General features: G+C 41.2%; 1 protein-coding gene across 2 annotated transcripts; it reads left to right on the top strand.

Moving 5' to 3' along the window:
• The first annotated feature begins 391 nt into the window (after positions 1-391).
• On the top strand, positions 392-25,109 carry mgat1b (alpha-1,3-mannosyl-glycoprotein 2-beta-N-acetylglucosaminyltransferase b). Of its 2 annotated transcripts, none has more exons than XM_038724997.1 (3): positions 392-1,078; positions 15,627-16,877; positions 22,216-25,109. In XM_038724997.1, the coding sequence occupies exons 2-3, from the start codon at positions 16,005-16,007 to the stop codon at positions 22,915-22,917; spliced, it is 1,575 nt and encodes a 524-aa protein (XP_038580925.1). In that variant the 5' UTR covers positions 392-1,078; positions 15,627-16,004; the 3' UTR covers positions 22,918-25,109. The 2 variants fall into 2 exon arrangements, with proteins under 2 accessions (XP_038580925.1, XP_038580926.1); XM_038724998.1 differs by lacking the exon at positions 392-1,078 and adding an exon at positions 1,088-1,750.
• The last annotated feature ends 2,148 nt before the right edge of the window (positions 25,110-27,257 follow it).

Here is a 27,257-nt window from a genome sequence, read left to right as displayed (position 1 = left end):
TATTGTCTGCTATAAGAAGGGAGTTACAAACTCAGTTTCACTTTATAGCCTGTTATATTGAGACAAAATAAATCTACCTACCCACCTAATTATTATTATTTTAATTCGACTTTCTGTATATACATTTTTAATAGCACAATTCTTCTGTTTACGTACATGTTTATTTCACACTAGCTTTGGCAGTGTAAACCCCTGAATTGCCGTGTTACAGCAGCCCAGTCATAAAACAAATGATCTCAACAACTATATATTAAACATACACTGTATAATGATAGTGCCTAGTAATACACTATACAGTAGTGGTGCAAGTCAACAATTGCATTATCCTTGCATATTAAAATAGAATTAACATTAAATATATTTATACTGTTTCTGTTACGTCATATTGTTGTTAGAATACAGTTTACTCAAACGTAGTTCTACTGAAAGATGCTACTGGGAAGTGAAAGCATGCAGGTGTTTTTGGAGCGTGACACATTCTAGAGAATAAAAGTCAAGAAATCTCTCTGGTGCTTCAGTTTTGACCAGCCTTTTATCTTTCTCAGTCCCGGTTATTAGTGTGCAGTGTGGCAGGTTTGTAGTAAGAAAAGTAGGCCTAATTGTTGGGGTCAACTCGGTCCTAAACGAGTCGATAATCCGGAAGTGTACTTTGTTGAGTATGCCGTCATCATACAGGAGAAGAGGCATCCTGTGGTGGACCCCGCTGGAGTGCCAGGAGCCGAGCCAGGGAAGAGGAAAATACTTTTCGCAGCAAAGTGTCATTGTGGATACAAAGCCAGCGGCAGAGGAACGTTTGTAGCGGAGTAGACGCTGTGGGCTGCTAGCATTAGCAGCTGTGGTGCTGGCGAAAGAACCCGGGGTGGGGGTAATTGGAACCAGAGGTGGAGGTGCAAGCAGCGCTGGCTCCGCTGTGTGCCAACACAGAGATGTGCTGTGAATGTGACACCGAAGGAAATAGAGTGGCTCGGCTAGCAAACGCCAGCTAGCTAGCCAACTAGCTGATTAGTGCTGCAAATTGATGTGTCATTTCCACTCAAGATGCGAGCAGCATCGACTCGTTCAGATCGGCATGTGAGAGGTGAGTGGGACCGGCTTCAGCTGCTACAACCAGGTCTTTGGTCAGGAAGACTGATGACTAAAAAAACCTTCGCTGCTGCTGCTCGGCGTTAGCCGGTTAGCTAACAGCATGTCTGCGGCTATTAAGACATCATGAATAAATACGTTCTGATGCTCAGAAATCATTGTAGAGGTACTGCATGTAACATCCATTGTGTCCTTGGTTTAACTTAGCTAGCCAACAGTTTGGTGTCAGCTCGTTTAATAGCTTTAAAGAAGTGTGAAGCTTAACGTTAACCCAGCCGTTTCAGCTGCACCGCTGGTGACCTGTTTGCAGCGTGGACACTTGCATCAGTTTAATGTAACGTTGCATGTAAATGTTTAGTGGGAGCAAACTAAGAGGGGTCTCCTGCCACCAGTCCTCATCGGCCTTTCCACAGTGTAGTCATGAACCATGAGCTGGATGGTACACGTCCCGTCGCATGTTCCACTGTTCGGTCCCCCAGTTAGCCCAGTCAGCCCAGTCAGGAGGAGGGGTTACAGAAGAACAGAGTTCCAGCTGGTACAGTTTGAGAGAAGAGCAACAGTTCCCTCCCTCTGCCCCCCTCCCGTTTACAACTAGATCATCTTGTCTGTAACTTACTGCAGTATTGGATGGAAGACCTGACAGATGTGTTGACAGCCCTGAGCTCAGGTACGGGTAGTTTTACACTTTATTCCTTAGCTCTGGAGTTCACTTCTTTTTGAGCATGTTACTTCATACTTTAGACCTGACTGCTACTATTTGACACTTCTCTGCTCACTTCCAGGACTTTACATACTCCACTTTGTCTGCCTCGTTTTCCTCATTTTTCAGCATGTAGTGTTTTTTTTTTTTTTTTTAGGTCAAGACGGTCCTTACAGGGCCAGGCTGCTGCAGAGTGTTAATGTTGTCTCTTTCTTTTTAAGAGGATCAACTCTTTAAAATCACATTAGTAAACTAGAGAGAGGGTGTGAGGGCTAGAAGTTGAAAAGCTGATGTTAAACTGCATTGTTGGCTGTAAAAGTAGAATAATCTGAAAGATTTGAAACATTTTAAGGTTTGAGTATGGTTGGTAAAGTATGATTGAGTAGATATTCACTTTTATTTAAATATCGCCAGTTCAGAAATGATCTCATGGACTTTTCATATAGAGCAGTGCTGTGTCTCAGTTTGCATCCTTCCATACTCACACTTAGATTTTTGAGTATATACAGTATGTGCAGTGTGTCCCCTAGGATGGAGTTGTAGCAGCGGTGGTGAAGCGAAATTATTTATGTGCACATATTGTGCATGCTGTATCTCTGAATCTAAAACGTGTCTCAGCTGCAGTGCTGTCGTGCCCATTAGCAAATGATGCCAATCAGAATAGCTTAAAATTTCAGTGTTTTCCCATAGGTTTAGGTCAGCGATAGATGAAAGGTTTTGGTGGTGATGGTGGTCAGGGGGTTTGTCTCCCCCAAGAAAAGAAAGGCTAGAGCAGGTAATAACCAAACAACACCCAAAAGGCTTTAGGACTAAACTTGCTAAAGAAGTCACTGGGAAGGAACTACAATCGTTACATTTAGGTTAACATTTTGTTTTGATGCTCTCCACAATGATTTTACATTAATGTCACAGCACACAAACAGTTTGGGGCATCACAGCCTAAGCCTTATAACGGCAAGAAAACCCTGTTAATATAACTTCAGACATTAGATACAATTGTTCCGGCTTTTGACATTTATCTGTAAAAATTAAAGTATAAGCAACATGAGAACCACCTCCCTTCTGTATAATTACCAACCATTTCATAAGCACATTAAATCCTAAAGAAACGTCTCGTCATTAGCTTTAAAGCACTAGTTTACATCCCTAATTTGCTTTACTAACCTCAGCTCCTCCTCGATCACCACCGTCCTTTCTTTTCATAACAACCAGTTTGTCAGACTCATCTGAAAACTGAAAAATAATGAAACCACTATGATGTAGGCTACTAGTATGTGTACAAGACAGAGCTGTACACCAGTTTAGTCTCAACTTGTACCTGATATTCTCAAACCTGGACTAGGTAGTAATGACATGCAGCTAACTTAGAAGTCACTTGTAGCTAATGTTAAGGTACATAGCACCCAAAGGACGTACTGTCAGCTTTTCTGCGCAGTCTGATGTTTGTTAGCGCAGAACGGGCTTCACTTTTCCAGTTTGGGAAGTAACAGACAGATCTTTGTTGGTCTTGAGAAGTTGAAGCATTTATTTCCTGACGCACTGTAACCGACACCGTACAATTCTGCCGCTCGGACACACACTCTGCGCACATCCCGAATCCTTAAAGGAGTTACGCTGTTCTTATAACAGCACCTGTCATGTAGATGTCCTTGAGGAGATGGAAGCTAGCCAAGCGATTAGTGTTACTGTGCTCGCAAAGTGTGTGAGGGAAAATGGTTAACACACTTATATTAATTATCGTTACATCACATTCTATACCTTTATTGGGACTAGGCTGCATATAGATGGAGAGCAAGAGGAGGAGAGAGGAGCTCAGTGCATCATGGGAAATCCCCCGGCAGTCTAGGCCTATAGCGGCATAACTAAGGGATGGTTCAGGACTCACCTGAGCCAGCCCTAACTATAAGCTTTATCAAAGAGGACAGTCTTTACTGGTTTCACACACAGTTTGATGCGAGCGCTGGGGGCGGTGCAATTAAATTCAAAGTCAATGCAAAGACGTGGAGGGATGTGATTTGCTGTAGGGCGTGCGCTGGTCACGCTGTAGGTGATGCACAGGAAAATCAGATTGTCCTGATGTCACCAACTGCTTCAGAGTGTTGTGTGTGTAGAGGACAGGGACACCGGGCAGAGCGGAGGGACAGAGTCTGTGCTCACTGAAAAACAGCTGCTGAACTACGGGGAGCTCTGGAAGAGAGAGCCGGGGCTTTGGACAAATAAAATCCGCAGTCGGACTGGATTCTGCTCTGATAACAGAGCCGTTTAACAGCGAGGGCAGCTTGTGCGAGTAGTCGAGCAGTCAAACTCGCGCAGTAAACGCGATGTGAATTTAAAATTTGTGTGTGAAACTGGCATTAACCCTCCTCTTGAATGTGGAGATGGTGTCTGCCTCCTGAACCCAAACTGGAACCTGGTTCCACAGGAGAGGAGCTTGATAGCTGAACGCTCTTTCTCCTATTCTACTTTTGGAGACTCTGGCAGTGTGTCTCAATTTGAATACTTCCATTAGTACACATACATGTCAGGGAAGTGTTGTCTCAAATCTAAAAAGGCCGTTGTTCACTTACCTGAAATGATGATCACAACATTTGACTTTCAAAATATCTGCCTTCACGATTTTGCGGGCCTTTTTATTGATTGTTGTGGCCCAAAATACCTGATCTTACAGTAGCCTTTCAAAAAATAGCTATGCAATGTTCTTGGGCATTTTTGTGATGAAATTGTGGGAATAAGTCAAAACTGCAAAGGTAGATTTTTTTTTCTTTTTCAAGGACTAGACTTTTTATTCCTAAACTACGTTCTTAAATCCCACACTCACACACACAATGTTCAGTGTCATGCAAACAAGACAGTAGGCTGTGCCTGTCACTCTTTGATAAACTACACTAATGTTACCCGACGCTGCCCCCTCCTCACATGCTCTCACTCAGCAAGCTCAACATCTTCAGCAAACACAACATCTGGGAAACAACCAGCAGCAGTGAAAGAACTGCCCGTCCCTCCTGCTAGCAACAGTGAGAACAAAACGCGTGAATACGTCCTGGTTCCACACAAAGCTTTGGGCACATTATGTTTGATGCCATGACACTTGGATCGACAAGTGGCAAAGAGACATGATGACTAACAGTGGGGAATAACTTTCTAATAACTGAGGGGGCAGAGGTGTACCGGCCTTGTTCCAGCTACATCTGAAGCCTGAGGTGCTTTGTATATATAATGCCTTTATTTTGTACCTATCTTTTTAAATATTTACATAAAGCACTTGTTGCATGACGTGCTGTACAGATAAACGTGTAATTTACTTGTGATTGACTAAAGATTTTGCATAACAGTAATGACAGAGCAGGTAATGAGTTATTTGTTTTATTTGTGGAGTAATTTCTCGAGGCCTGCCAGGAGGCGCTCCTCCCTAACAGCATTCTTCCTGTCACTCTCCACAGCCTCAGCCTGTCTCCTCCCTCACAGCATATTCTCTGGCTCTGGTCTCCTCTCTGTCCCTGCCCCCTTTGTTATGCAGATCCCTAAAAATCTCCAACATCCGCCAGCTACCTTTTTGGTAGGATGCTGTGGCTGGGTCCCCTCCTTCACCACGTCACCACAGAGGGGGGGGTTCGACGACCTCCACATTTTGGGAGGATGAGTCAATGAGGACAGGCGTTACAGATGGCACCCAAGTGCCTAATCCATCCACCCCCCTCAGAGCTGATCCCAGTTCTGGCGTACACCAAACATCGTTAAACGGTGTGAAATAATTCTGTGGTGGTCCACCACTACTGTTAAAGCATATGAGGGGAAACACAGGTGTTACAAGTGTAGGAATGTAATGAGTAGCCGCGAATACACTATTACACGGACATATTTTAAAGTTACCTCTTCGTCCTCTCTGACCCTTGGGAAAGTGGGAATGGGCTTAAGGATACACAACATGCTGTAAGCTATAAGCTGGCCTACAGTGTTGTGTTAGTATGAAGGTTCGTTATGTTCCGTTTTTGTTGATTCAACTCTGTGGTCATTTCAGAGGGTTTACTTTGTGGTGCTGTTTAACTGTATTGCATATCAGAGGTGTTTCTGTTATTTAGCCTGCCCTCACTGATATTCTAAAAACAGAACATTAGAAACTTTATGAAGGTAAAATTTACTGCAGGCCTGTTGTATTAGACTGCAGTTTTAGCAAGGTGTACCTAATAAACTGGCAACTGAGTGTATATCTCTTCTTTGACAAACACCTTTTACAAGTAGAGCTGAAATAGTTTGTTGATAAATCAATTATTGACAGAATATTAATCAGCAACTGATTAATTGTCATGTTCAGCTTTGGGAAATTGTGATGGCCTGTCACATACAAATTGTGGACATTTTATAGGCAAAATGAAAAAAAATCAGAAGATCAATGAAAAAATCTACAGTGTAGGTGTTTCTCAAATCCCAGAATGCTAAGTCTGTGTTTTTGGAGAGAACGTTCTTGGAAGAATGAACTTGCAATGTCGCAAGCACACCGAACACTGCTGAAAGTCTATTTTATTTATCAGGGATGTGATTTTTGCAGATTAACCCGGAATTCAGGATTTTCCGATGTGAAAATCTGACCCACGTGAATCATGCATATCTGTAATTAAAAAAGGGGGGGGGTTACAGGAGCTGGCCGAGTGAAATGGAGAGGATTTGAGGACATCTACAGGCTGAACTGTAGAGTTTTCTTACTTTGAAGGTATCAGCAACTATTTCTTTCCACACCTGCGCAGTGTGTACCACAGTCGCTCTCGCGCGTCAGTGGTAACTTGTCGGGCAGTAATACTGCAATATTACTTTTCCCTGTAAAGAGTAATGTAACGGATTACTATTTCCTTTAAAACGGTTACTAATCCAAGTAACGCTGCGCTACTAAACGCGCTGCAGGGCACCGGACCTTATGTTGTTCAAGTCAGCTGTTAGCCAAAAAGCCAAAGGAAGACAGGAGAACAGGGAGGAGAGTTATATTTGACAGCTGTAAGTAACGTTATTGCCATTATTATGTCACAGTCTAAGATGCAAAGAACGTTGTCGTCCATTGTAAACTTTGTGCGACCAGCAAAAAGCTTTCAACCGCCAACAATTCTACATCTTTACTTAATTAAAACATAAGCTAAAGCAGCACAGCAACGTGAAACTCGGAAAAACTCCAGCCGCTGCTGCCACTGATGGTTTGGACTCGTCAGGATAGAGTGCCGTTATATCACCCAGTAATAAATAGAGTAGCTAATATTACTTTTTTAAGGAGTAGCCTATATGCTAAGTAACTAGTAAGTAGCTGTATTATTTCTGAGTAATTTGCCCAACACTGAGTTGACCATAAGGATCGGATAAATTGGGTATGTTTTGTCTAATGTTTACTTTGACGTTGTTGTGGATTGATCACTCATGTAGCCTATATACACTTTGCTGTATGAATGGTTGCTTTTGAAGTCGTTCTTATGTTAAAGGTTTTTTTTTTTTTAAAGGCACGTTATAAATTCATTACTTGTGAATGGTTGTGACAGGGTTTATATGAGGCCTTTTCATAAGGCTTTGATCCACGGGGGTCGCTCTGCGCTCCTCATCAACAGACAGACAAACAAGCCTTCCGCAAGGTAACCATGGTAACAGCCTTTGTGTAGCTGGCGTGATCCCGTGAAACTGTCGCGGTCGTTCTCGTCTCACGCACACGCCCGCTGCCAGAGTTGAAATGTCAAACTTTTTCCTACAGTTTATCAACAGACAGAGACTGATCTGCTGTTTGATCAGAGTTTCCTGAAGAATATAACTGTATCTTTAGGCCACCAGGTCTCCACGCCTGATTTATATAGAGCCACTTCACATGAACAGTTATCTCAAAGCGCTTTTCATATAGAGCAGGTCTAGACCGTACTCTGTGCTATTATTTACAGAGACCCAACAATTCCCACTATGAGCAAGCACTATATGACACAGGCAAGGAAAAAATCCCTTCTAAGAGGCAGAAACCTCGAGCAGAACCATGGCTCAAGGTGGGCGGCCATCTGCCTCCACCGATGCGTTCTTGCTGATATTGCACAATAAACCCCAGCACAGGTCTGTCTGCAGAGCTCCAAGAACAGCTTAACACCCAAAACAATAAGCTCACAATTGGGTCTGTTGCCAAGTAGGTTTTAACTTACAAGAAATTTGTAAAAAATATTGATGCATAAATAAGAATTATATCAAATAAAAGTAAATAAAAAGGAAGTACTGTAACCACAATTGTAAGCTAACAGTGTGAAGTACATTTATAATAATAAAGCAAGGGTCACGGTTGTAGCGTGTGGGTGGGGGTTCTCTGTTAGGTGCCAGTAATATGGAGATAAACAGGTGTGGAGTTGTTACTAGCCTGCAGAGCTGAGCAGTGAAGCACAGTCAGGGATTCATTACTAATCGGAGTGCTTGTTTCTCGTAGTCCAACATCCATCCTTACGAGATTATTGTTGGCCTATATTTATCAGCACTAATTGGTTTAGGCTTTTCTAATGCTGTGGAGCTCCTGTGGAGGAGTTGGTGTGACCTTCACCCTCCACTCACTCACTTCTTTCATCCATCCATCAGTTTACAACAGTTCTCATACACACTGTCGACAGTCCTTGTATTTGGAAATCTGTGTATGCATTTCAGCATTTGTTCTGTAGCCTGTTGGTTCATGGGAGGTTGGACTTTGACTGTACAGCTAAATCTCAGGTACTGATAGTTAAGGCCTTGTGTTGTAGCGGCTGGCTAACTGAGCTGGCTTGTAGGGATCTCAGGCTGGCACTCATGTTGCTGCAGCTTGGAAGAGAGTTTCCTCTCCCAGGCCATGCAAGGCCACGCTGGAGACAGCTGCTGCTGCTGTCAACAGCTTTGGTGGTCGGGTTTAGAGAAAAAGAGAGTGAGCAGAAGTTGTTGAGCACATGACATCACAGGTCACTGACCAATCATAGCTGAAAGCTGAGTTCACACCTAGGTCTCCCCATTTGCTCATTTTCCTTTGTCAGGGGCCATTAATGGAAAATATAACTAGGGCCCTATGATATCCACAAAAACACAGATGGAATTTTGGCATTTGATAATAAAAATGGAATCAACTGTAAAATGCAGAATGCTATGTTTTGGTGTCATTTGTGGGTGTTGCAGTCATATTGAAGAGAGTCAGAGCTCATAACTTCAGTAAACTCTCAGAAGTGCAAAAACATCGGCAGATCCAAGACACAAGCTCATTTAAGACTTTGTGGCTGTGTGGGCGGAGTCAGATATTCCACTGGAAAAAATGGAAAAGCGTCCGGTCAGACTTTGTAAGGCTGGAGGAGTGCTGCCCATGTGAGAGTAGCCTCCGTCAGACCCACTTATTACCACGAGTCCAGCAGCATATGGAGGCTGTCCTAGTCAAGTAATAACCTATTTAATAGGACAATTCAGAGTACATATACTGCAACAATGCATTGTCAATTGTCCCCTATATAACAGTATTACAGTTTTTTATATCCAATATATTTACTGTGAATTGTCCCCATAAATAATTGCGCAAACAATACATCTGAATATTTCTATATGCATAGATGCATCATATTCATTGATATTGATTACATTTGTAATACTTTCTTATTGAATAGTTGACATTTTATTAATCTACCACATGATTCCACAGACTTTCTGAAGACAAACTGTGCTTAAATCGTAAAACAGAAATCAGAAATATTTAAGCAGAAAACACGGAAATAAACTCAATGGAATCTTAAAAAATTAACAGATTTCACAGCTGCTTGTGCCTTTCAATCATTTGGACTGTTGTATACTGTTTTGTCCTTGCCCATACCAAATGCCATGAGTAGGCCAATAGCTCTGCAGATATTAAACCCTGTCTTGGGGTTTAGTGTATGAAAATGAAATATTTTACAGAATAACCTTTTGTTGTTAAATAGCATATACATAGATTGAACAAAATCTAAAATATAAACTATACATGTCTCTTTTTGAAATGGAATGACCTTTAAATGGACTGTACTTGTATAGCTCCTTTTAGTCTTCCGAACACTCAAAGCGCTTTACGCTACATGTCTCTCTCTCTCACACACACACACACACACACACACACACACACACACACACACACACACACACTGATGGCTATCATGCCAGGGGCTCATCAGAAACTAATACATTCACACTCTGGCACAGAAATCAGGAGCACTTTGAGGTTTAGTATTGCCTAAGGACACTTTGACATGCAGACTGGAGGACGTTCTGATTAGTGGAGGACCCGCTCTGCCTCCTGAGCCACATCCAACCCATAGTAGCCTCTGGTGCATTCAAGATCAGTTTGTTTATTGACTTGTAGAATGAATCTATACTAGTGTTTTTTTCTGAGACACCTATCAACAAGCTTTTCTAATTGTTTCACCTCAGGTGGGACACGCATTACAATTTTTGAGCCGATGACAAATACAAATTGGATATGTCAGCTGATAGGAGCAAGTCTGTTTCACCCTAGGACAGGAGGTGTTGAGAGCTGGGAGACATTATCATACAGTGTGGTGTTTGATGTAGGCCCTCTGATCCAGTCGCTGCCCATTATTCTCATTAAGATTTTTTTTTTACGTGTCAGATCACAGTGAGCAAGTGGAAAACTAGAGCAACGTGGTGTAAGAGAGGGTGGCTAGTATTTTATAAGCGCTCTTCACCCTCTCCATCAGGTCTTAACGCTCTCATCCATATGGAACATTTTCCTGTTTCTTTACAATTTTTTTTTTCTTCATAGATTGCAGCATAAATTTGCAAAGAAGAATCCATTTCTAAATTGGTGCAAGAATACACAGGAGTTAATGTTTCTCAGAGGTTAATGACTGAATGATTGTTTCAGCACTGGACTAACCTGTTGACCATTGCTTTACCGATTGTATTGTTATGATATAATTCATCTGAGAGTTTTTGTGTCCCGATGGTCCAAATGCAGTTTCTGCTGCTGGTACTTGTAACTACAGTTTGAGGCTTCAGTGCAAAAATATAGTAGGGCTGCCTCCGTGCTGAAGATAAAGTAGTTGGTGCACATATATGATATTCATTTCGTTATTTAAATATGTTTTGGGGGCATCAGAAAATATATTAAGTTCCAAGGCTAAGAAAGAATGTTACCAGTAAGACTGCTGAAACTGTGCTGCATTACAGAGGAATAACAAACCGTAATAATGAGTCCCTTAAAAAAAATTAATTAATATTGGTTTGTTAACGACTAACTGTACTATTTCTGAATGAGTTGAACAACCAGCCAATGAGACTGAACTGTGATGTTTATTTCAACACAGGTGTAACATCATCAGTCTTGTTGTTCAAAACACAGGAATAAATAACTTCCAAGACTTTTCTCAACAGTTTAGTAGATTATTAGGGGGCAGTCCTAAAATATTGTTAGTAGATATTTTACAACCACATCTGCCAGTATCTCATTAAGTCATCTGGATTCTTTGCACTGCTGAATTAAGGTCTGTTAACTAATTGATTTTTAACATTGTCTCATCATTCTAAAACAGATTTTCAGAATTGACTTGAATCTGGTCCTGCCATGAGTACTTGGTAGGCAGGAAAAGACAGCAGTACGCTGCCATTTTTGGCTTCAGTGGAAAACAGTGAATCATTAAAATAGTCTGAACTGTTTAACTGCATTCTCCTCTTACGAGAATCCTCATAATCATTGATAATGAAGGAAATAATGAAGGAAATGCATAGCAGGAATGTATGAATGTGGTATAGAGATGTGCAGGATGTCCTGGCAGGTCCTCTGAACATCTCGGATAAAGTGTCAGCGTTCAGGGTCGTGAGCCTCCAGAAATACCTAAACACTTCACGTCCATCCCCACTTCTCCAGAGGAATGTAACACTGCTGGGCCTCTGCACTGGAAAACATCCATATTGATTCTGTTTAAACCTGACCGTACCATTAACAGAAAGTACTGCAGTGCCTGTTTGACATTAAATGTGGGCAGTTAAATAGTATAAGGGCAGTATAATAAATGAGATGAGAGGTTTTTGCAATATGCAGTTACACTGTCAAGAGTAGGGCTGAGCATTACATTTTCTGACACTAGTGCCGATATGATGCTGTACAGAAATATAATTTTTTCCCCCTATACTACATCAACAAGAACCCTTTTTTATTTAGTAAAATAATCCAATGTTCTTAAATGTTTAAATGTTGTCTAACACAAGGAGCTGCACAAGAGGTTTAAAGTCTAAAATTGGCAAAATTTGATTTAAATTAACTGATCAAAGAATAAGTGAACAAGATAATCTTGGTGCTACAGACAGCTGGACATGTTTTAGTTGTTAAAAGTATTGCAGTTCATGTTGTTTTGCCCTTTGCATCAAGGGAAAGGAATTCTCTAATTTTGTGGACAAACCAAATAAGAACTGTTTTCAGTAACAGTTACTCTGTCAACATTTTTTTCTGTTTCATTTATTAATCATTTAGTCTAAAAAAAAAATACTGGAAAAACAACAAGCAAAATTTTCCAGATGACCCAGGTGACATTTTGTAGTTGCTTGTTTTGTCCTACCAACAATCCAAAGAGATTCAGTTTACAGTGATGTAAAGCTGAGGAACCAGCAAATGTTCAACTGAGTGACATGGTTATACATACATGCATAATACAGTATTATTGCAGTAATGTTAATACCACTACATATTAAGGGTGTAGAAAATAATTGATTTTTAGATGCATCGTGAGGCGACTTGGACGATTCTGAATTGATTCACAAATGTCAATAATCGATTATCTTAAGAGGTTAATTGATAACGTAATGTCTGTGGTGTGCACACAACAGAGATGTGTCTGTTCAGCACAGAGAGGCAGCGGTTGAATGAATGACTGCTGCTACTAAACTTTCACATGATCAATAAAATCAATTAACGTTAATGATTGTCACCTGCACACTGTGCAGCATAATAACGCTTAGCTAGCGTCCTCTCCTCATTCTTCAAAGGACAACTACGTGGCAGAAAGTGACGGTGAAAACGAGCGGAGCAGAGGAAAATATGAGCGCTAGGTTTCAGTCACTGCGGTAACATGAGCTGCTGGATGCGAAACCTTGGTAAAGCCAGCCGCCATCTGGTTTTTGTTGTGCCTAAGTGGTGGAATTATGGTAAGAGCAGGCGGGGAGGGAGTCAAAGGTCCTGAAAGATACATATTCAGAATTGTTTTTTGGGGGGGGTTCTTAGGGATTATGAACACTAATATATATTACGATAATATGATAATAATAAGAAAAACATTGGTATTGCACATAGTACATTTAGTGAAATTTTGCTGTACCAAATTGGAGAGGTCACACGCTAAAAATCCCTCCTACAGCAAACATTAAAGACATTTAACATTTCTGCGATCTTTGATCTTTGGCCAAAACAATTAATAGGGGACATCACCGTTATATCATATTTGTTATAATTTATAAAAAACTAGTTTTAAATTAAGACAGAATTGTTCTTTGTGGTGATTTTAATATTCATGTTGATGACCCCACCAATGTTAATGCAACTGACTTTTTAAATATGGCCACTTCTTTTAACTTCAGACAACATGTCAAAGGGCAAACACATAACCGTGGTCATACACTGGACTTGGTTTTTACCCTGGGTGTCAGCATTTCCTCTGTGGAATTAGTGGACATGACCATATCTGACCACAGATGTATTGTTTTTAACTGTGATTCGCCTGTTACTCATGCCGCCTCACCAAGCTCCGTGTGTTCTCGCATCTTTAATGAACAAAGTGTTTCAAAGTTTTGCGCATTCTTTCAGAGCCAAAGCCAACACCTGTCTGATTCCAACACCAACAATCTGGTCGATCACTTCAATCATATCTGCTTGTTGTCACTAAATATTACTGCTCCTCTAAAGGTTAGGCCTACATCTAAAGCTAGTAAGCAACCCTGGATAAATGACAGCATTCGCAGCCTAAAAAGGGAATGCAGGAAAGCAGAGCGCAGATGGAAATAATCCAGTCTCCAAGTCCATTACCTCAGTCTGAAGGATTTATTAATTAATTACAATAACATGGTTAAGGATGCGAGAACACACTATTTTTCTGGTCCCTCACCAGCAACAAGAGAGTTTTAACCAGTTTTATCCCATCGACTTATCTGAGCTTTTAAAAACAGTATTACAAATGAGAGTGTCCTCCAGCCCACTTGATATAATACCTACAAATTTTTTACTGAAAGTAATGGATTCTTTTGGGCCCCATTTGATCTCTGTTTTCAACAGCTCCCTATCTACTGGTTGTGTACCTGATTATTTTAAAACGGCTTGCGTGAACCCACTTTTAAAGAAACCTGGTTTAGATCCCTCCCTCCCACAAAACTTTTGACAAATTTCAAAACTGCCTTTTATTGCAAAGATTCTAGAAAGAATTGTGTCCAAACAGCTGCTGGAAAATAACAAATTATTTGAAAAGTTTCAGTCTGGTTTCAGGAAGTACCACAGCACTGAGACTGCCCTGCTTAAAGTCACCAATGACCTTTTAATGTCTGCTGATGAAGGCATGTGCTCACTCCTGGTACTCCTGGACCTTAGCGCTGCTTTTGACACCATTGATCACAACATCATGTTAGACAGACTGAGGCACTGGGTGGGGATCTCTGGTACTGCCCTAGAATGGTTTTCATCCTACCTGTCAAATAGGAAGTTTTGCGTGTCTGTAAACAACTATGTCTCTTCGTTCTGTCCAGTTAAATATGGTGTGCCTCAGGGGTTGGTCTTAGGACCCATTTTGTTTTCCTTGTATCTGCTTCCCCTTGGACATATTATCCATAAACATGGTATTTCTTTTCATATTTATGCTGACGACACACAAATGTACTTGTCAGTCAGATCCACAGACCCTGGAATGCTGAGTTCACTTACCGGACTGCCTTTGTGAAGTAAAAAAGTGGATGTCAAATAATTTCCTCCAGCTGAACTCAGACAAAACAGAAATCCTGGTCATCGGGTCCCAACAGCCTTTTCACTTGTTTAACCCAAAAATCTATTGATCGACTCCAGACTGTCCAGAACTCAGCTGCAAGGCTTTTAACCAGAACAAAGAAATATGACCACATTACTCCTATTTTAGCTTCATTACACTGGCTCCCAGTATGTTTTAGAATTGACTTTAAAATTTTATTGATCACTTTTAAAGCTCTTCATGGCCTCTGACCTTGTTATATTTCTGACCTTTTAGTCCCATACGCATCAGCACATACCTTGAGATCCTCGGGCAGAGGTCTGCTGTCTGTTCCGGAGTCTCGACTGAAAACTAAAGGGGACAGAGCGTTTGCTGTCAGGGCCCTGAGGCTCTGGAACAGCCTGTCCGAGGAAATCAGGTCGGCTGAGTCAGTTAACTCTTTTAAGTCCCTTCTTAAAACATACTTTTATAGGAGAGCCTTTCCCGATCTTATTTGACTTTATTTTATCCCTTTTTATTTTATTCTATTTTACTTATTTTATATTCATCTTGCTTTTATCGTGTATTGTTTTTGTATTATTGTCTTTTGTGTATTATTGTCTTTTCACTTCTTAAAGCACTTTGTAACTTGTTAAAGCACTTTGTAACTTGTTTTTGAAAAGTGCTCTACAAATAAAGATTATTATTATTATTATCTCCTTCCTAGTGTCTATCACTGGTAAAAATATCATTACATTTTACTGTAATACCTTGAAGAGGACACACCTGACAGAGTCAGCATTATCTTTGAAGCTTGAAAGTATTCGGTACAGTCAAAACCTAAATAAATGTGAGCCATGGTTTTCTTAGAAGTTTAGTTTTCTCTTTTGCTGCGTTTATTCTGCTGATTTGTTTTCCTGCTTTGTTTTCAGGATAATGGCTGAAGGATAACCTCCAAGGAGTTACATTCCCTCAACCCAACGTGACCCTCTTTCCCCTTTTTTTTAACTTTCATCTGCCCTTTTGCAACCTCCCCTGCCTAAACCTCTAAGTCCTGTCTCAGCTAAGTACACAATCTCTATGGGATTTCATGGAATGCATGCATTCCACAGTAGGACCATGTAGATTCATTTTAAATTGTACAGCCCTCCTCCTGACTTCCTCCTGACTAAAAGACAGTATGACTCTCAAATTTGAATTACAATGTGACCGGATATCAAGCCTGTCTTGATTCTCACTCTGGTTCCATCACTTGTTCCCTACCTGCAGCCTCTTCCACTACCCCATCCCTTTTCTCCTGTCAGTGGGCCATGGTGCGCAAGAAAGGTTCTCTTATACTATGCGGTGCTTTTCTGTTTATCGCCTGGAATGCTTTGCTTCTACTTTATCTTTGGGGTCGCCCTCCTATTGGTCGCCTCGGAGAAGGTGGTGGAGCCGAACCAGGAGGAAAGGAGGAGTGGGGGGGCATGAGCAGAGGGAAAGGAGGCCGGGTCAACCTGGCTGGGGAGGTGATCCGGCTGGCAGAAGAAGTCGAAATCCAGCTCGAGACCCAGAAGAAGCTACTGAAGCAGATTGAGAGTTACAGGGCAGTATGGGCTCGGCAGAAAGACATCGGGAAAAGAGAAACGTATGATGGAAAAGAAGTCAAAGAACTGGTTGTCCATCAGCCAACGAAGCCGCCACTTCCCCTCAAAGACGGCGTGGGTGACGCGGACCAAACTGAAGTAAAACATACACAGAAGCCTGTTCATACGATAGCCTCAGACTTCAATGTAGAACAGCATCAGGCCACTGAAAATAAGAAAGAGATTGTTAGTAACAATATTTTGGCGACTTCCGTCGGCAGCCCAGAGGTCGTCATTCCGATTTTAGTTATTGCTTGTGACAGAGTGACGGTAAAACGGAGCCTGGACAGACTAATACAGTACCGCCCTTCTCCAAAACTGTATCCTGTCATTGTCAGCCAAGACTGTGGCCACGCCGAGACAGCTCGTGTGATTGCCTCATATGGAGATCAAGTGACACACATAAGCCAACCAGACCTGTCAGACATCAGGGTCCGGCCGGAGCACAGGAAGTTCCAGGGCTACTACAAAATCGCCCGACATTACCGCTGGGCACTCAACCAAGTGTTCAACACATTCTCCCACTCTACTGTGGTCATAGTGGAGGATGACCTGGAGGTGAGTGCTGTCAGATGTTGTTATTCACATTACCCTGCAGGACAGTAGGCATTATCATCCATGATACATGGACATAGGAGAGGTTTGTATAGTGTGCTTAGTGGTAGTTACAGGTTAACAGTGCAACACTATGCGATGTTGGCAGTGGAGTTTCAGCCATCCTCAAGTGTAGCAGAGACACCGAGTCCTGGTTTTTGCATTTGTGCATGTTTCCACAGTGTTGGGCCTTATCTGGGGTCTCCAGCAGAACTGAAACAGTAAAAGTCTGAGGGTTTAAACAGTGTCTGGAGACACACCATGAGCTTGTAATTATGCTCCCACTGGTAGGCAGGTTAACATTTCCAGGGTTAAAGTGAAATTACATGTGGCTTACATTCAAATGTGGGTTAATGATGACTGGGGCTAGTCCCACTGTTTCCATGATTGTCTCAAGAATTCATCACTGAAGACCGCTTCCTCAGCTTCAGACTTTGTAATAGCTTTACGCTCTAACCACTGCCCATATTAGTGGGCTGACAAAAAACCCAGACTGATTTGAGCAGTGAAGAGGCAGACAGAGGTCACTGGTCACATGGGAACCGGTGGCATTGCGTTTTTGTGGCATGTGCTATAACCTCTCAGCTACCAAGGTGTGCCAAGAGATTAGCGTATTTAACTTATGATTGTATTACATGTGCTGGCGCTGAACAGATGAGTTGTAAAATTAGAAATGGACAAAAAACATCAGTGTGAACTTTTGGCTGCTGAATTTATAAATGACAGGAAATTTATTTTGACTTCAACCAGCAGCTCCAGGGAGAAACTGAGTAAATCAGCAATTATTTTGCCAGTGAGCAAGGAAAATCTGGGTTTACTTATGTAACTGTTCTTCTCTGGCTTCCTCTGTTTTTATTACTGAAAACTCAGGAACTAACTCTCCCCGTTTGTTTTGGCCAATCTCTCTAAACTCTCTCTAAAGACTATGGCACCCTCTAAAAAAAAGCATTCTAAAACCTGATGCAATGTTCGAAAACAACCCCCTGAAACTTTGAGGTTTTCTGAAAAACTTCTCAGCCTCTGTAGCAGCTTACACCTTTGGCTTTTATTGGAAATGATTGCTTATGCACTTGTGTTCATGTTTTGTTTTTTTTAAATCAATAAACAAAGAAAAATGTTATTATTATTACCTCCAGGTCATTGCGGATCTGTCTGGGTTTTTTTAGGGTAAATTTGTCTGAAAAAGCTACTCCCCATGTCATTTTAACAGGGCTGATAATTTTGTCTAGCGAACAACTGTTCTAAAACTAACCCCTAATAAGCTTTTTCAAAGGCGCTGGTTAAATTTACAGGTGCTGGTCATTTAATTTGAATATCATCAAAAAGTTGATTTATTTCAGTAATTCCATTCAAAAAGTGAAACTTGTATAATACATTCATTCCACACAGACTGATATATTTCAAGTGTTCATTCCTTTTAATTTTGATGATTATAACTGATAATGAAAACCCCCAAATCAGTATCTCAGAAAATTAGGATATTGTGAAAAGGTTCAATATTGAAGACACCTGGTGCCACACTCTAATCAGCTAATTAACTCACCTGCAAAGTCCTTTAAATGGTCTCTCAGTCTAGTTCTGTAGGCTACACAATCATGGGGAAGACTGCTGACTTGACAGCTGTCCAAAAGACGACCATTGACACCTTGCACAAGGAGGGCAAGACACAAAAGGTCATTGCTAAAGAGGCTGGCTGTTCACAGCCAGTGTACAAGCAATAGGGATAACCGCATCCTGGAGAGGATTGTGAAACAAATCCCATTCAAAAATGTGGGGGAGATTCACAAAGAGTGGACTGCAGCTAGAGTCAGTGCTTCAAGAACCACCACGCACAGACGTATGCAAGACATGGCTTTCAGCTGTCGCATTCCTTGTGTCAAGCCACTCTTGAACAAGACAGCGTCAGAAGCGTCTCGCCTGGGCTAAAGACAAAAAGGACTGGACTGCTGCTGAGTGGTCCAAAGTTATGTTCTCTGATGAAAGTAAATTTTGCATTTCCTTTGGAAATCAAGGTCCCAGAGTCTGGAGGAAGAGAGGAGAGGCACAGAATCCACGTTGCTTGAAGTCCAGTGTAAAGTTTCCACAGTCAGTGATGGTTAGGGGTGCCATGTCATCTGCTGGTGTTGGTCCACTGTGTTTTCTGAGGTCCAAGGTCAACGCAGCTGTCTACCAGGAAGTTTTAGAGCACTTCATGCTTCCTGCTGCTGACCAACTTTATGGTGATGCAGATTTCATTTTCCAACAGGACTTGGCACCTGCACACAGTGCCAAAGCTACCAGTACCTGGTTTAAGGACCATGGTATCCCTGTTCTTAATTGGCCAGCAAACTCACCTGATCTTAACCCTATAGAAAATCTATGGGGTATTGTGAAGAGGAAGATGCGATACGCCAGACCCAACAATGCAGAAGAGCTGAAGGCCACTATCAGAGCAACCTGGGCTCTCATAACACCTGAGCAGTGCCACAGACTGCTCAACTCCATGCCACGCCGCATTGCTGCAGTAATTCAGGCAAAAGTATTGAGTGCTGTACATGCTCATACTTTTCATGTTCATACTTTCAGTTGGCCAACATTTCTAAAAATCCTTTTTTTGTATTGGTCTTAAGTAATATTCTAATTTTCGGAGATACTGAATTTGGGATTTCATAAGTTCTCAGTTTTAATCATCACAATTAAATGAAATAAATATTTGAAATATATCAGTCTGTGTGGAATGAATGAATATAATATCCAAGTTTCACTTTTTGAATGGAATTACTGAAATAAATCAACTTTTTGATGATATTCTAATTATATGACCAGCACCTGCACAAGCCGCGTGCTGTAGGTACGAGTCACTCTAGCCTGATTGACAGGTCACCCCGGTAACGACTTGTCAATCACAGATAATCCCGCCCTAAAACATACTCTGCTTTATGGTCTAAATGAGACCATAATTTACTAAATGAACATCATGTTGTGTTGAAGAAGACTTGAAACTAGCAATTGAAACCATAAATTCATTATGAAAGTGTTTACTGAGGTAATAAATCACGTGAGAAGTAGGCTCATTTTACCATTATTTCTAATGGAGCTGGACTTCTTTTTGCAACCTGAAGAGTCTTCCCCTACTGGCCGTACACACAGTAGATAGAATAGCAGGTTTAAGGGACTTGTGCATTCGCCTCAGTTCTCTGACCAGAAACTTCCCACTTGGTCCACCCAGAGGCTAAAAACGTTTTAAAATACAAGTCCCATAATGCATTTTGCCTCCCCCACTGGTATTTCAGTAGATCACGATGCTTTTCATCAGTCATGTGTCTTTAAAAAACGATGACATCTTCTCAAACGGCCACATGTCGCATCCAGTCTTAAAGGGAGAAGCACGCAGACGTTGCATCCAGTGGACCTACCATACAGACGTATTGCAATCAGTGTTTTGTGCATTTGCCTTTTTCATTGCCAACAGTGGAGATGATAGGAAATGAGGGGAGAGAGATATGGGGGATTCAGCAAGTTTCCTAGGATGGAATTGAACCACGGAAATAGCAATAACACTGTCAGTGGCTTAAACTCCTATACTCCTGTTATTGGTGGGAGTTTTTCCTTCTCTGAATCTAGGGTCTAAAGATAGAGGCTGTTCTAAGTTGGCAAGTAACAAGTACATTTACCCAAGTACTGTAAAATTTTGAGGTACTTGCACTTTATGTGAATGTCTCTATTTTAGGCTACCTTTTAAATATCCTTCACTACATTTCAGAGAGAAATATTTTTACTCCACTATATTTATTTGACAGCTGTAGTCACCAGTTACTTTTCAGATGAAGACTTTACATTTAAAAGATATGATATGCTGAGAAAATACAATGCATTGCATTGTGACTCCATACAAAAAGCTGTCTAGGTGAGGCCTCACATTTCAGTTTTCTATGATTCGTTAGCAATTTTGCTAGAAGAGAAACATTTCCCCTCTGAACTTCTCACATGATTTCATTCAAAAACATTATCTCACCAGGCCTCAGATGTATCTTGTCAACTTTTGACGGTGCCTGACCCCTAGATCAAGTACCACTGGATTAAACTGAAGTTGCTCAACACTGCGCGGCCACAACAGTAAAATGCTGCTCACACAATATTAACAACCTAATGTATTTATTAGTCTTTGATACTTTCAGGATATTTAGCTGATAAATTCTGTTAATTTGTTAAGATTGGTGGGAAAATGTGGAGTGAAACGACTAAAATAGCAGCAAATAGGCAGACATTTTGACATTAACACTTAATTACAGTAATTGCTGTACTTGAGTAATTGTTGGAACAGAGCCATCATTAATGTTTTTAGTACCAAGTTAAAATGTCTGTCTGTGATGTAATTCATGTTGCAGCCATAAAAAAGTGTGCACTGATGCTAGCAAGAATATCAAGTTTGAGGTTAGCAAGATTTGTTCGAACAGCAAAACAAACAGACCTCCCTGTCCAATGTTTTTGGTACTTGTCCTAATAAAAACTGCTGCTGTGTATCCAAAAGTATTTTTCTTTTGAGCAAAACATACATTTAAATAATACTTCCAGTTTATCAGACTTTGGGTTTTGTTTGTAAATTAATTGCATTGTAATCACCAAGTTAAAGCAGCATTATGTGAGTTTTTTGTGTGATTTGGTGTCCTTACTATTTCAGAGTGTAGTTCACCACTGTCATGAATAAAGACAGCGGTACACGTGCATTTGCTATGATAATAAAAAACTAGCAAGACAACGACTCTGCTAACAGCCAAACATCAAGCAAGTGTGACAACACAAGACACAGCAATATTACGGACTTGTCCAAAAGAAAGTCCAGCTCTGCGTCTGTATCTCAGCCTTTTGTTTGAAGAAACTGGGAATGATATAGACGCCATTCTACCTAATTAAGTGTACCATCAAAATGATTTTTGAAATTGTTATTTTAAGAATAAATAAATAAATTAAAAAAATAAGAAAAATAAAATTATTACCCAAACTTTCTTTTGTAAACATCAGTTTGCAGACCAATGTCCTGTTTCAACCTTGACTTACTGTTGTTACTTACTCAGCAAAGAACTTGGTGAGTACAATTGTATTATTACTAGAAATTATGGGCAAAGCTGTGAAAATAAGAATTATTCTTTAAAGGCCTATAGGTTCTGTGGTACATAAATGATCAGCCCAAACTAACTAAGAGTTAAGTGAAGTAAATTCATTGCAGTGACCTGACCTTTCAATGAAGGTCTGTTGAACTGTGTGGACTGTATCTCTGAAACAGTACCATCTCACTACTTTGCATCTCCCTCCTCTCATTTAGGTGGCACCAGACTTCTTTGAGTATTTCCGAGCCCTGTACCCGATCTTGCGCTCTGACCCCACCCTGTGGTGTGTTTCTGCCTGGAATGATAATGGCAGAGATGCCCTGGTGGATCCATCCAAAGCTGAGCTTCTTTACAGAACAGACTTCTTCCCTGGTCTGGGATGGATGCTGCTGAAGGAGATGTGGGATGAACTGGAACTCAAATGGCCCTCTGCCTTCTGGGACGACTGGATGCGTCAGCCAGAGCAGCGCAAGGACCGCTCCTGCATCCGGCCGGAAATCTCCCGGACTATCACTTTTGGCCGGAAAGGCGTCAGTTTAGGTCAGTTCTTTGACCAGTACCTTCGCTATATTAAGCTAAACACTGAATTTGTGCCTTTTACCAAACAGGATTTATCGTATTTGCGAAAAGAGAAATATGATGAACAGTTTATCAAAGAGATTTACAGTGCCCCACTGGTGAAGATTGAGGACCTGCAACAAGGGGGCAGCTTAAAAGGCCCTGGACCGTACAGGGTGCAGTACTCCAGCCGGGATAGTTTTAAAGTTTTTGCTCGAAATCTGGGAGTGATGGACGACTTGAAATCTGGCGTTCCTCGTACAGGTTACAGGGGCATAGTCTGTTTCCTGTATCGGGGTCGAAGGGTGTTCTTGGCTCCACCAGAGGGCTGGACGCATTATGACGTCAGCTGGAGCTAAGAGACTGATCCAGACTATACAGTGTGAATGGTGTTGTAGAGGGGAGAGAGCCTTACTCAGAGGGGCGCCCTCTCAGACCAAAGAATACCACCAGATGCAGTGGTTCATGAAGGAACTAAAGCAGCGCAGATGAGGCTGCACATCATCGGAGCTGGGCGATCAAGTGTTGTCCCAGGCCTGTTTGTTAGGGTGCTCATTCAGGATCAGCTGTTTAACGTCCACACAGACTTAATAAAGCGTTAAACTTTTTGGAAAGGAAAATTCCACCCTTCAACACTGTTTGAAAACAGCTACTGGCAACGTGCCTTGCTTTCTGGGCCCATTTTCTTTGGTGTTTTTTTTTATTCCTGTGAATAACTGGCCAAATGTAGACCTAACATCACAGCAGCTGTATGTGCAGTTTGATAACAGAAAATAATTTGAACTGTCAACAGGAAGAGCATGTTTCAGTGTTGGTGATGATACACTGGAGGCCAAACACAAGCAGTGATCATCTCTAGAACTTTGGAGAAAAATGTGTTATGCTTAAAATAGTGGGTCATCTTTTTTTTATTTTTTTTTTACATTCAGCCGTTTTTGAAAGAAGCTGTTAAAAAAGATCTTCAGATTGTGTTAATGTATAAGTCTATAAAATGAATCAGAAGCAGAGATTTGTAGGAAATGAAGGAAAATGAAAAGCTTCTACAATGTTTTAGATGGTAAACAAAGGCCATACCCAGTGCTGAACCAAGTCATTAAATGAACTCCTAGCCCTAATGGTTAACAATAGAGTTATGATAAATGATTGAAAGAGAATGAATTGCAGAGGAAGCAGAGAGACCAACTTCCCACACAACAGTAGCCCTTATCCAGGACCAACAAAACTACCTACGACTGTCCTGCTTTGCTGTCTTCTCAAATTCCAGCATTTCAGTCACTGAGCAGCTCATAACATTTGTGATGGGAAGAATGTTAAAAATATTCAACAACATTGAAAGAAACCTATAAGGTGGGGACAAATGATGTATGACAAGGGCAACATAAACAGTAACATGATTTGGTTAGACCAGGAATGGTCTGATCTATTGAAGTCACTACCAACCTGTTGTAATGTCACAAATAAATCTACCTTTGTTGATATGTAGGATAACCAAAAAGGATGGAAAACTATAATAAGGAGGCTGATTTTATTCAGTGGTATTGTTGTGATAAACCTTCCATTTACCAGTGGCAGCACAGAGTGCACTGCTGCTGACTAGCAGTCCTGTCAATAACACCCGCCTGTTGCTCTGAAGATTACCTACTAGCAGGTGAGTTTGTATTTTTAACATTCTTTGTATAACACATTTCATGAGCTGTTCAGTGACTGAGATCTCCGAGTTCCAGGAGATAACAGCAGGACCATGGCATGTGGTAAGTCCAGAATCGGGGCTACGCTTACTTCACTAGACCAGAACCTTAAGGAAATCTGTTGTATTTCCATAGGGGACAAAGTTTTTGTTGCAAAGGTAAGAAATAATAAGTTGAAGTAAAACATTAATACTCCACTACAAAATACCCCTGAGGATATACAAGAGTAGCAGATGTACAACAGTGTTGTAGGAGTGTGATGACTGTGCACAAACACTAAATCAAAGCAGAGAGATGATCTCAGTGTTAAGGCCTCAATAAGTAGTTATGCTCAAATAAGCAGGTCAGACCCGTTTAAAAGAAAAGGTTTTGATACCTGATCTGAATGGTCATACTCGAAGATGTTAACTCAGTTGTTCACGTGAGAAGTGACAGAAGTAGTTATGTGAAGAATGAAGAAAGCCTCGCACACTTTCACACTTACACACACAAGTCACTGTATAAAGTGGGTGTGCCCGATGGCCAGTGGAGCGTCCAGACTTGGCTGGGGTGGCACACGCACACACGCAATAGCATTAATTTAGCCTTTCTGTCTCTTTAATTCCGTGACATCCAAATCATAGTTTGGTCAGCTTAGGTTTGTTGAAAAACCACTGATTGATTGATAGTTTTTGTTTCTGCAACAATAAGGTTCTGGAGTGACTAGAGAAATGATTATCACTGTACTGTAATTAGCTTTGGGAGGTTATCCACAAGATTGGTTGTTTCCCATGTCTTTATGGTGATGTGTAAAACCACTGCCTGATGTGTTTATAACTTTAATACAGTATAAATAAAATCAACTATTTTGATATTTGTCCATACGCTGAAGGAGCCTCTTTTGTTGACAGCAGTACATTCAGCTGTGTAATCCACAGTGAAGAACAGTGGCTTGTGTCATATTTGTCCATTATGAACAATTGATAATCAGGGCATCTTGCTTTCTTAATGACTAATGATGCACAAAACTCTCCTGCAATGTTGGCAGGGGTCAAGACAGCAGGAGATGATCCAAGGTGCTGGTTTGCAGTTCTACCATGTGTCCAGACTTTCAGCTGTTTACAATGAACAAATCCAACAAAAGCAATTTAAATACCTCAACACAACAAATGCTTTAAGTGGTTTCCTATGTCTTTGTAGAGATACATAGCCAGACACCAGCTTTTGGCAACATTCCTGATGGGCAATGGCCTCCAGTTCAGAAATATTCCTGGGTTTGTGTACTGCAACCACCTTCTTCAAGTCCCCCCGGAGATTTTCTCTGGGGTTCAAGTCAGGTGACTGTGATGGCCACTGTAGACTGGACTTCTTTAATTTGAGGTATGCTTGGGATGTCCTGTTGAAAGGTTTAGTGACGCCCAAGCTTCTGCTTCCTCACAGATAGCATGATGCTTTCTCCTAGGGTTTCCTCATATTCCAATAAATCCATCTTGCTTTCCATACGCTGCTGGTTTCTAGTGCCAGAGGATGCAAAGCAGCCCCAGAGCATCACTGAGCCACCAACATGCTTAACTGTGGGACGAGTAATCTTATCAGTGGATGCTTCATTCTTCTTCCTCCAGACATACCAGATCCATCGAAACAGAAAGGTCCACTTTTGTTTCTCAAAACATCTGTGGCTTATTTATGATTTTGAGCATAGTGGAGTGGACGTTTCTTGTGCCTTTGGGACAGTAGTGGTGTATGTCTTGGAGTTCTGGCATGGAAATGTCTGCATTCAGTACACTCCTGACTGTACTCACTGAAACCTCAGTGCCTGTTGCCACTAGGTCTTGCTGCAGGTCTTTTGCAGTCGCTCGATGGTTTTTCAAAACCTGTCTTCTCAGAAATCTGGTTGCAGCCCTTGGTGTCTCTAGGAACATTCAGTGCCTTCACTATCTTTTTGTATCCTGTTCCTTGATTGTGATGGCTGATGATCTCTTAACTTTCTTTTGCCATATTTCTAACATGCAGTCAAATGTGACACTCAACAAACCCATAGTCAGTTCAGGTATTTCATGTGTTTCAGCTCAACCACACCTGGTGCAGCTAATAAAGCCCTTGATTAGTTGCATCAGGTGTGCTTGAGACAACACCTGTTTTGCATATCTGTGCTGTTGTGAAGGATTCTATTCAGGGGGCTGAATAATTTTGAGACTGAAGAAGTCATTGTGAGTTGCATTTTCAGTTGAATTTGGGGAAAACATTTGAAGCATTTGTTGTGTTGAGCTTTGTCAATTGCTTTTGTTTGAATTGTTCATTGCAAACAGCTGAAAGTCCAGTACATTTTGACAGTAAACCTGATTTGCAGTCGGATTCTCCTCTGGATGTCCTTGAAAGGCTGGTAGCAAGACAAACTACAGACAAAAAAAAAAAAGAACATTGCTTCCCATGCACGTCTTTGTCCCTTGATGCCGAAAAGTGCCCTTTTGTCAAGGCAAAATTTCCTTTTATCTTTTGTAAAGGCCCTTTTGTGAAGGCCTGCCCAATCTAACTATAAATAAAATGAATGAATAACAATTTTGCCGTAAATTAAATGACCTTAGGCTGTTGAAAATGACCCAAGTGATGACCTTTTACCTGACGACCTCATCCATGACGAGCCCTCACGCTCAGACGCCTTATTCAGAAGCGCTTCGTTGCCCCGGGTAAGTGGGGTGTGCAGTGGTGTGCTTTTATTTGTATGTATTGTATGTATGTATTTTAAAAGAATGATGTGAAGACAGCATGCACAGTGTCTGAAGATTCCTTTCTAACAATTTTGGTAACTTTCAAAAGGGACAATCCCACATTCACATCCTCTTTGGCAGCGATTGGTGTGTGGAGGAAACAAAGTAGGCTGGGTTGATAGTTCTCTTGTTCATGGTGTCTTTGAGGAGAGACTGCCCATATTGCCCCATCAATACCCAATTGTATAATTCATCATATTAACATTATATTACATTAATTTGGCAGACTCCAAAGAAACAACACCTAGATGTCCTAAAAAATTG

This window comes from Micropterus salmoides, unplaced genomic scaffold, assembly GCF_014851395.1.
Source record: "Micropterus salmoides isolate LMB-PRFRI ecotype aquatic unplaced genomic scaffold, ASM1485139v1 Ms_hic_scaffold_17, whole genome shotgun sequence".
Classification (NCBI taxonomy): domain Eukaryota; kingdom Metazoa; phylum Chordata; class Actinopteri; order Centrarchiformes; family Centrarchidae; genus Micropterus; species Micropterus salmoides.
The sequence above is the reverse complement of the archived record's forward strand: the minus strand, read 5'-3'. Positions and strand labels throughout refer to the sequence as shown.